The 12,004-nt window shown below is 38.2% G+C and overlaps 1 protein-coding gene across 3 annotated transcripts in view; it reads left to right on the forward strand.

The window, feature by feature from the left end:
- LOC126416416 (uncharacterized) overlaps window positions 1-12,004 on the forward strand; it is a 245,112-nt gene that overhangs the window by 207,840 nt on the left and 25,268 nt on the right. For all 3 annotated transcript variants that reach the window (XM_050084135.1, XM_050084137.1, XM_050084136.1), the window contains one exon: window positions 4,732-4,876. In XM_050084135.1, coding sequence (XP_049940092.1) covers window positions 4,732-4,876 — 145 coding nt within the window. The remainder of the gene's footprint in view (window positions 1-4,731; window positions 4,877-12,004) is intronic.

Here is a 12,004-nt window from a genome sequence, read left to right on the forward strand (position 1 = left end):
GGCCGGTAGTGGATTCTGAACATAATTAATTGATTATGAACCACATATTAAAACGGAGGAAATTAACAAGGTGGAACCTGGATAAATGAAAGAAACAGTGCTCATTGAAAGTTTCAAAAGGAATACTAGCCAACAACTGACTGAAATGTGGAAAAGGAGTACAATGGAAGACGAATGGATAGCTTTGATAGATGAACATTTAATTCTCTGCTTCCTTCACTATTTCATGTTTTCAGTTGTTTATCTGTGATAATCCTATAAAATTTCTTATATGTTGTTGACTATTTCTTTTCCTCTTGTTTAAATAAACTTTTTTTCACAGTTCAGTAGAATACAGTATTGTATCACTGGTGCAGTTTTCAGACTCTGTGTGTTTATGTGAAGCACTCAATTAATTGAGATGAGAAGGAAAAGGACTGGAGAGGTCTAGGAAAACGTGTAGATTTCAGAAAAGTCACACAGGTTTCCACCCTTAAGCTATTTAATATCTATAAATAGACATTTGTATTGTAAGAGTAATGTATTGTACCTGTCATCATCTCATTTTTAGCTGTATAGTTGCATCTCCATCATGTGCCGCTTGGTTCGTCCAATATCTGATGAATTAGATGCTTATACAGATAAGAGAATCACTACAATGCAATACAGTACCTGATAATAAATAATGAGAGATAATATTTCTTTGTCATGGAGAACATTTAAATATAAACATTTGTAAATTTGTTGCAAGAATATGTTGCCTAATATCTGTTTTATCACCTTGTTTAAACATCCATTAGTTCCTTTGGACCTCAGTATTCAAATCTTTTTAATCTTTAAAATATGTTTGTGAAAAATGTTGCATGTAATACATGAGGAAGAATCGGTACTGTGATGTCAAACGCTTTAACCAATAGTACACGTTTCCTTTAAAATTTCTGTATATTCTGTATTTATATTTCTGCATATTTTCATTTAAAATGTAGTATAGTCTCCCATAGATATTGTTTACAGCTCATTGACATTACAGTGGCTGATCTACAGTACTCTCCTGTCATGAACATGAACCAATGCTTTGTGATGTAAAAATAATAAAATAGACAATTTTCCTTTCACCATCTCAGTTTGCCAAGAATGCCACTACCATGAAAAAATTAAAAAGTATATAAATAAATAAAATCAGTGGTAGTATTCTTCTAATATATCTGTTTTCCATAACAGGTGTGTATCTTTCAAGATTTTCTAACTAACAATGAAAATGATCAATTATTGACAAAATTATTTAATTGGGTAAATAAAAAATCTACTCACCACGGCAGAACACACACATAAAAAAAGGGTTTTAACTAGCAAGCTTTCAGAGCCAGTGGCTCCTTCTTCAGACAGAAGGGTTGAAGGAGAAGGAAGAGGGATGAAGGAAAAGGGCTCAAGAGCTCTAGGAAAAAGGGCAGATTTTGGGAAAATCACCCAGAACCACGGGTCAGGGGAGACTTACTGTACGGGATGAGAAGAAAAGACTGATTGTTTGGGACTGCATTGGATGAGATTTGAAAACCTTAGAGCTTAAAGGTGGAAGACAGGATTATATGCAGACAGAAATTACTGCCTAAACATAATTCAGGAGTTAATAAGAGTGAAAAGTTAAATGTATTGTACATAACGGAGGTGGGAGGGGGCTGGTGAAAAGTAGACATGTAAGACAACGGAGTGAAGCAAAGAGTAGTTCCAATGAAGTAATGCTGAGACGGAAGAAATTAACATAAATTAAGGCCAGGTGGGTGGCGAGAACCAAGGACATGTTGTAGTGCTAGTTCCCACCAGCAGAGTTCTGAGAAACTGGTGTCTGGGGAAGAGTCAAAATGGTGCGTGTGGTGAAACAGGTGCTAAGGTCACTATTGTCATGTTGTAGAGCATGCTCTGCAACAGGATACTGTGAGTTGCCAATATACATCCTCTTCCTGTTCCCATTCTTCCTAATTGATGATTTGGTGGTAGTCACACCAATGTAGAAGGCCAAACAGTGTTTACATATCAGATGGTATATGAGGTGTTGTTTCACAGGTGGCTCTCCCTCTGATAGTATGTGTTTTGCCAGTTATAGGGCTGTTGTGGTGGTAGGAGGTTGCATACAGTAATTCTTGCAGCGAGGACGGTCACAGGGGCAGGAGCCACAGTGTAGGGAGATGGGTACAGAAAGGGCATAGGGTCTGACAAGAATATTGCGGATATTGGGAGGGCAACGGAAAGCTATTCTAGGTGTGGTGGGCAAAATTTCAGATGGGATGGAACTCATTTCAGGGCATGATTTTAGGATGTCATGGCCCTGTCAATGGTGTGCTTCGAAGTTGTTCCTTGGAGGGCTCAGCAGTACCAGGACTACCTCAAAGTCATCCCTTACTAGCCTTCCAAGAACTCCTAACATCTAGCATTGCTTCACAACCCTTCTTCGGGTCTCTACAACATGACCCTAACATGTTACCTGCAGAACTCCAGGCTGTACGTTCCAAAAAAGCTGATGACTCCATCATTATCCTCCCAGCAGACGAAGGATCTACCACTGTAGTACTTGACTGAAAGGAGTATGTTAGTGAAGGTTTATTCCAGCTGTCTGACGCCTCTACATACAGCATCTGCCATCAAGATCCCATCCCTGTGATTCAAACTGCCTGCAGTCCCTCCTTAAAACCTCAGGCCCCTCACAAGGACTGTAACCTCAATCCACAGAACTTCTCACCCCATCCAAACCACACACTTCCATCTTTTACCTTCTTCCTGAGATCCACAAATACAATCTTCCTGGCTGTCCTATAGTGGCTGGCTTCAAAGCACCCACCAAATGTGTATCTGCCTTAGTTGATCAGCTTCTGCAACCCATAGTACAAAGAAGCCCCTCCTACATCAAAGATACCAACCATTTCCTAGATCATCTGAAATCCATGCATGTCCCACTCCCACCACACACCTTACTTGTCACCATTGATGCCACCTCCCTCTATACCATCATCACTCACGTACACTGTCTGTCTGCTGCTGAACATTTCCTCAGTTACCGCCCACCTGTTTCCAGACCTATGACATCCTTCCTACTTACCTTAATCAACTTTATACCTACCAGCAACTACTCACCTTTGAGGGGCAGGCATACAAACAGATAAGGGGTACGGCCATGGGAACCAGGATGGTTCCTTCCTATGCAACCTTTTCATGGGTCACTTGGAGGGGGCTTTACTGGGATCTGTAAGTCTTCAGCTCCTGATTTGGTGTAGATACATTGATGACATATTTACCAAATGAACTCATGGTGAGGCTGACCTGCTAAAATTCCTAAAATGTCTGGATGCCTTCTCCCAATTAAATTTCACCTGGTCCTCTTGAGAACCCCATGCCACTTTCCTTGATGTTGATCTTGTTCTCACTGAAGGTCAACTACACACTTTCGTCCACATTAAACCTACCAACAAACAACACTACTTACATTTGGCAGTTGCTATCCTTTCCATGTCACATGTTCCCTCCCATACAGTCTTGGCACGCGAGCAGACGTATTTGTTGGGATGTAAACTCTTTACAGCAATATACCACCATTCTCATGTTAGCTTTCACTGCAGGTAATTTACCCCACCTGCCTACTTAAAAAGCATGTTTCCCTGGCCATCATATCCAATCCCAGTATTGCTTATCCCTCCAAAAAAGAACTTCGTAGCACACCATTGGGAACTTAGTATTATCCTGATCTGGAATGTGTTAATCAGCTATTTCAACAGTGCCATGACTTCCTAAAATCATGCCCTGAAATGAGATCCATTCTGTCTGAAATTTTGCCCACCACACCTAGAATAGCTTTCCGTGACCCTCTCAATCTCCGCAATATTTTTGTCAGACCCTATGCTCCTGCACCTGTCGCCCTACCCTATGGCTCCTACCCGCATAACTGGCAAAACACATACTATCAAACGGAGAGCCACCTGTGAAACAACATGTCATATACCAGCTGTTAAGCAAACACTATTCGGTCTTCTACACCGGCATGACTACCACCAAATTATAAATTAGGATGAATGGGCATAGGCAGAGGGTATATACTGGCAACTTGCAATATCCTGTTGCAGAGTACTCTCTACATGATGACATTCATGATCTCAGCACCTGTTTCATCACAGGCGCCATCTGGACTCTTCCCCCCAGACATTAGTTTCTCAGAACTTCGCAGGTGGGAACTAGCACTATAACATGTCCTTGTATCTCGCCACCCACCTGGCCTTAATTTATGTTAATTTCTTCCGTCTCAGCATTTCTTCACTGTAACTACTCTTTGCTTCACTTCATTTTAGTGTTCTACATCTTTCATTGTCTTACATGTCTGTTTTTCACCATTCCCTTCCCACCTCTGTTATGTACAATGCACTTAGCTTTTCACTCTTATTAACTCGTGCATGATGTTTAAGCAGTAATCTCCATCTGCATATTACCTTGTCTTCCACTTTGAAGTGCTCAGGTTTTCACATCTAGTCCTATGCAGTCCCCAACAATCAGTCTTTCCTTCTCATCCCATATGGTAAGTCTCTCTTGGCCTGCGGTTCTGGGTGACTTTCCCAAAATCTACACCTTTTCCTAGACCTCTCCTGTCCTTTTCCTTCACAGCTTCGAAAGCTTGCCAGTGTAGATTCCAAGATTTTCTTCCACATTAATTACTTTGTATTCATAAACTACACATAGTTTTCATAATCAGCTTTTTGTTTTGTGGATTTTCAGCCAGCAATTCATATGGGTGAAGCAAGATGGAAAGAGAGAGGAAATATCAGACAAAGAAACATGGATTCAGTATTTGAAAGACTATACTACTGTAGTAAGGAGCCACACACTGAAGATGAGGCTAACACAGTGTCATGTTTACAAGGTAAAAATATATTTATGTTTGACAATGATCAGTCTTTTCCAAATTCTTCTTGCTTTGTTGTGATAGTCCAACTTTTTAACCACAAGTAATTTGCCACCTTTTCTCTACACGTTGAGATATTTTTGAGGAAAAAACTTACATATGTGACATGATAAAGTAGTCAAGTTAGAAATGGTAAATTTGCTGGTGTTCTGTACGAACTACATTAAGTACCTTTTGTCTCTGATAATGTAGAACTTTTCCAATAATGTTTGGTTTTCTTAAATGCAAAAGAAGTCACAGATGAGGAGGAAGGCTTTTGGACAAGTTTAACTTGATATGATCTGACTAAATGAGAGCTGAGTTATAACCCATGTTAAATGTTCTGTCAAGCTGAATATACCACCTTTAACTGGAAAGAATCTTCAAAAATGTACAGTATATTTGGCAAACCTTGCTCAATATTTATTCTGTAGGTCTTTACTTGTAAGTTGTAATTTTATAATAGGCGTAAGAGAGACTAAAAATTGTTTTTATTGTACTACCTTGTGTGACTGTCTCCCTTTATTTGGAAACATATTGTCATTTCTGCGTAACATTTTTATTTATTTTCTGTAACTGTCTTGCAGTTTGGATTGATGTTGCATTTATCAAGTTGTGACAGGTAGCATATAACATCTGAGGCTTGAAAACACTTGAGCACTGAGCTGTAAGTTGCAAATTTATGCAAAAAAAAAGGTTTGTTTTTGCCATATTATAAGCTAGTGCAACACCTACAAAGTTTATAGTAATAACATTTACATGAATGAAAAGTGTAGACTATATAACTTTGGTGCACACAGCATTGATCTTGAATTAATTTGTACTTTCATAACACAAGTTCTGTGTGTCATTGTTTTTGAAAGCTGGAAAAGATGGACAAAGGTACATGCAAAGAATTTTTCAGAATCCAGCATGGTTATTTTACAAATAAATATTTAATGATGAAACATACCATTGGTCTTATGTATAGCAATTGCAGAAACTGTTTTGTGTGTGTGTGTGTGTGTGTGTGTGTGTGTGTGTGTGTGTGTGTGTGTGTGTTTCTGATGAAGGCCTGTTTGACCGAAAGCTTCATTTGACAGTCTTTTTGTTGTGCCTACCTGCGACTCATCATTTCCGCTATATGGCAATTAACAGCTATCCTTTTCATAATATTGTCATTATTCCAGCCTGGATTTTCCATTGTTTAAAACTGCTCTTCAGTTACCTGACGAGTTTCTGGATTATGACAGTGATTTTTGGAAGCTGATTACCCCAAAAACACTGCAGTGCCTGTCACTTGTAGTCATCTAGCCTTCCACAAGGTCGCCTCTACAGCACAGTATTCTCATCCTCACTCTTAGTCATATGCACTCTTTAGATGTGATATACAAAGGTATAATACCACTGCTTGTCTTGAAGTCTCTTGATGACCCCACTCCTCTCCTGAGTATTTCACAAAAAGCCATACTAGTAAGTAAAATTACTATAGAATTTCATACTTGAAACACTTTCAGCTGTAATATAAATAAAAATACTAACAATTTGGTTGCAAATGTTATTTCCTAAACTGCCAGAAATCCTGCATATACAAAGTCTGTCATCTTCAGAGTTGACTTTTTCAATGTCTTCAGATAACTAATGAACAGTTTCATTGTTGGTTAAGCTGTATCTTGCTCAAATATACCTGTACCATCTAGTAACCAGTACTTGAACATTGCCCTCCACTGAGCATTCCATTTGCATTGGAAGCATAACACACACATGATTGAAAGAAAACAGCAAGAAAGCTCGCCCATAAAATTATTGGTAATGTATTTGCAGGCCAGCCGTGCCATTATTATGAGTGTCAGCCCCATAGTCTTAATTTTGGTATCTGTAAGGAAACATAGTCATTTGTATCAATATAATTCTTTAAAAATACGAAGGTGTAGTAATTCTTCAGTTTCTTTGACATTTGAGCTCTTATATGTCATCTTTCATGTGTAATTGTGCAAGAGAAATGAAAGGCGATGAAACTGCATCCACATCCACATCCACATCCACATCTACATCTACATGGATACTATGCAAATCACATTCAAATGCCTGGCAGAGGGTTCATCGAACCACCTTCACAATTTTCTATTATTCCAATCTCATATATTGCGTGGAAAGGATGAACACCTATATCTTTCCATACGAGCTCTGATTTCCCTTATTTTATCATGCTGATCATTCCTCCCTGTGTAGATCGGTGTCAACAAATATTTTTGCATTCGGATGAGAAAGTTGGTGATTGGAATTTCGTGAGAAGATTTTGTCACATCGAAAAATGCCTTCCTTTTAATGATCAACATAAATATAACATTGTTTGCAGCTGTATTTTAACCATCATTCTATGTCTGTTGAAACAAGTTATTAGTAATTTGTTTCAATAGTAATCTGACTGTTTTGGAACTTCTTTTTCATACATTTAGAAAGTGTAAGCACTGTTGTGCAGATGACACATAAATTAAATAATGTATATGTCATCTGTGTAACAATGCTTATACTTTGTAAATGACACATGGTAGCTCCAGAGATATCAAATTACTGTCACAACAAATTAACTACTAACTTGTTTCAATAGATACAGAATGACAGTCAAAATGCAATTGCCAACAATGTTATATGTACGTCAATTTATGTAGATAACATACATGTTGCATGGTAACGGCAGTATTATCCACAGCGGACCTGTAGCGAAAGTGAAAGAAATAAAAATTAATGTCACACTGCAGCAAGTCCAGACACTCCTTAAAAATATGTCGTTTGCTGGCGTGCACTACGCTACAGCTCCTATGGAACATAAATAATGTATATAATCTGCACCTGTGGTGTAGGGGTAATGTCTTTGACAAGTCATCAAAACATCTTGGGACTTGGGTTTTTACCCTATTCACTGCTTAAATTTTGAATAAAAATCAGCAGTGATGGTGGCCAAAGACTTTCCATAGAAGGCCGTAGGCCTTGTCAAAGAGGACGGAGGAGTGGAAAGAGTTTAAGAGCAAAATTTAGCCTTGGAATGGGGAATTCCCCTAAAAAGCAGAAGAATCAGTGGGCACAATGGCAAGATGATGCAGAAAGCACTGGAAACTACTACATGAAAGACACGTGATAGGTATCCACAAGATTTGGAACCTGTAATTGAAAAGGTGTTATTACGATCCCTCCATTGGTAAAATATTATGGATTAGTATCCCTTTTGGATGCCGAGCAGGAGACTGCCAAGAGGTAATTCAAAATGTGAAAAAATTGAGTAACCTAGGAAAAGGGTAACATTCCACAAGACAGTGTGTGGAAATTCAGAAGTTTGAGTGTTGTGGGAAAACTAGAAATGAAATGCAAGCCACCATCTAGATATAGTGAGGGTCAGTGAAGTGAAATGTAAAGACAGTAAGGATTTCAGGTTAGGCAAGTACAGGGTAATACCTAAAGCTCAGAAAATTGTGTAACAAGAGGAGGATTAATAATAAATAGGAAGATAGGGCAGAGAGTGAATTACTGTGAACAGCTCAATGATAGTGTTGTCATCATCAGAATTGACAGTGAGCCAATGCCAACAATGGTTCAGGAATACATCTTGACATTACAAGCAGAAGATGAAGAGAGGGTGAAACTATATGAGGTTATTGAACAGATATTTCAGTGTGTAAAGGGAGCAGATCATCTTATAATCATGTGTGATTAGAAAAATATGGCATGAGAAGAGGTCAGTGTAATGGGAGAATATTGAGCTTGATATTTTTACTGTAGATCATGTATTGAGGAAAGAATTTGCACATTTATAAGACTTATAACACTAACGTGCTGTGAAATAAACTAATGTTACCCTCTGAGAGGATTTCAAAGTTCAACTGTGCATGTGTCTAATGGAAAAAGGGTATCAGACTATAATTTCAAATTATGTGAAATTGACAGTAAAACCAAACGAGCCTTAACCTTGGGAGTAAACAGAAGTGGTAAAATTATAAGTGAATGAAGAAAAATGAACAGTCACCAGCCTAATTAAGCACATTAATTTGGAAATATATATTTGAGAAAATTGGATATTAGTTATTGAAATTACTTTGAGGATACAAACTGACACAGTGCACTCTATGCTGTGTTTAGCAGCAGTTACTAATGATGATCACAATCATTCAGACTGAAACATCACTGCATGAAGTGCAGAACTAATTTTGGACATGAGGGGCTCCTATCTTGATGGACATGAATAACATCTTAAATAAATACTAACAAAAGAGATAGAGGGGCTGGCCACTACTTACCTCAGCTCAGTACAGCCGATAGATACACACAAAACACATCAAACAGAACCGAAAATTCCCTCTGACAACCATGCCTCCATCCTTGCTACCCTCCCTATTTTCCTTTCCCTGTTGCTTCATAACCTGGGTTGTGAGTAACTGAATCTCCTTTCCCTTTCCCTTTCTTTCCCCTCTCTCCTCCCCAATGAAGGAACATTTGTTCCGAAAGCTAGGAATGTAAATTTTCGGTTCTGTTTTATGTGTATCTATCGGCTGTACTGAGCTGAGGTAAGTACTGGCCAGCCCCTGTATCTCTTTGTTAGTATTTGTTTCACATCTCATATGAGATTTTCCATTAATCATTAACATCTTAAATACACTGTTCAAGCTCCTCTGCATATAGCAGTTTTCCTTAGCAACAGTAATAGTTCATTTTTTTCTTAATGGGAGAACAATATGATGGGGACCCATGAATTGGTATATTTTCACTAGCCAAGGTTCTTTGATTGTTGCAAAAGTAAAATCTCTAAAAGCTAATGATTCACTTAAATTACTTTCCAAGGTAATAAAATGCAATGCTGGGCTTAATTAACTTCAAAAGGGACACATTCATGATGTGTACCAAAACTACACTATCTTTGAAAATGTGCATAACTTCACTTCTAATAGTACTACCACAAATCAGTTCATTAAAGATTTAATCACCTGTGAAGCAGGTATTCTTGGCAGTAATATTTACACAATCTTGCACTGTAATCTTACAAAACTACATTTTATAAAAAACTAATGATACTTTATCAAAAGAGTATACAGCTTCTTTTTTATGGTTTTAGCTTTTAAGTAATTAAGGTTTTCACTTTCCTATTGATTGATCTTTAAATTTTGGTACTTAAAATTCCTACCTTAACAATTTCACTTGGAGTAGTCCATAAACAAAGCATCCAAATTTTACGTCAACTTTAGCTACTTCTTTTACTTTAGACAAAAAATCTCTTTTAAATGCATGAATGCTATAATTGCTCATTTAAATCAGGATACTCGGTTTTAGTAGCACTTAGGTTTTTAGTAGCACTTAGGTGAGTACCCTGCTTAGTTTCGTGATCAGGATGAAGTTATGGTTTCGAACATGAATTGATGTTTTTTGTGATTATTACTGAAACAATACACAAATTAAGTGGTCCATGCCAACATACATTACATAATTGAATGCATGAAGTCTGTGAGGCAGTGGCGAAGAGTAGTGGCAAGCGAAATGGCGGCTAACTGTACTCGCGGCTCTTGATGTGTGAATGCTCTATAAAAATCTCTTCTTGGCATCGGATTTTCAACACATTAGTGCTATTCCATTATTCTGTGAATACGAAATAATAGCCAGATCCACATCCGAGGCAAATCCCTTCTAATGCAGCTTCCAATTGCATGTCATACCACCATCAAGGTGTTCTGTGCTAAGGCTAGCCACACACTGCATGCTGTTCACACAAAGGATCCGCTCAGTTCGACCACCGAGCCCACCTTTTACATTGCACCGTGCCACTTTCGTTGTGGAGGGGCTTCCCTAAACCATTTATTTGTTACAAATACAAGAGCGCTAATCATGAACCAGCTTTTAAAAAACATACTTCTTTCATAAACATATTCATATTATAATAATGTAAAATTTCAATATATTCTTTTGCTTTTTTTATATCCACATTAAAAAACTTAAATTTTCTTGCCATACATCAACGAGTTCAAACAACACAGAATGCACACTTCATAAATTGCAGATACATAGTTACTTAAAATAAACGTACTCCTAATGTAAGTGTTACAGACTCATAAATTTACAGAAAGCTTTTGACAACGTAGAGTAGAAAATGCTCTTTGGAATTTTGAATGTAGTAGGGATAAAATACTGACAGCGTAAGTTTATCTACAAATTGTACAGCAAAACAGGCTGCAGTTCTAAGAGTCAAAGAATGTGAGAAAGAGGCAGTATTTAAAAGGATGTGAAAAAAAGTTGTTGCCTTTCTCTCATGTTATTCAGTCTCTGCATAAGGCAAGCAGCAAAGGGAACCAAAGAGAACTATGTAAAGGAAAGCAAAGTTCGGGGAAAGTAAACAAAATCTTTGAGGTGATTCTTCAGTTTCTCTCAGCGTATTTCTTGCTCGAACAGTCCACAGGTGTACTACTAGTCCATAGTGTCCAACAGGCACAATATTTCAGCAATCAGACATGTCGCCATCGTCAGGTGCGCGACGCCACCACAGACGCCGACGCCAGCATCTCAGCGACCGCCGACGGGCGACCACAGAGAGAATGCCTCACAGGGGGCGGGGATTTAAGGTGGCCACCTGCCCTCAGAAGCTCAAATCGTCAGCACATCTGATGATGGCGACATGTCTGATCACCGTAATATTGTGCCCGTTGGACACTATGGACTGGCAGTACACCTGTGGACTGTTCGAGCAAACACTTGCAGGTTCATTGGTGACATTGTGATTCTATTAGAGATTGCAAAGATCTGTTGAATTGAATGGATGGAAATACTGAATCAAACTGGGGAGAAAAGGAAACGTATGGTAAAACTTGTGTAAAAGAAGGGTAGGTTGATAAATCATCCAGAGCCATCAAAGAATAATCAATAATGTAGTGATGGAGGTAAGCGGGATGGGGAAGTTAAAATGTGTAGAGAGTGAGTAAACATCAGATGGATGTAGATAGTTTTAGTTTTGCAGAGATAAAGAGGCTTGTACAAGATAGACCAGTTTTCCAGTTGAAGACCATAGCAGCAACAAGTATAAGCAAACACATCACTTTGTGAGAATTCAGGTAAACCATTGTCATTGGAAATGTTTTACATTCATGGCAAGGT

Source organism: Schistocerca serialis, chromosome 8 (assembly GCF_023864345.2).
Source record: "Schistocerca serialis cubense isolate TAMUIC-IGC-003099 chromosome 8, iqSchSeri2.2, whole genome shotgun sequence".
In the NCBI taxonomy this organism is placed as follows: Eukaryota; Metazoa; Arthropoda; class Insecta; order Orthoptera; family Acrididae; genus Schistocerca; species Schistocerca serialis.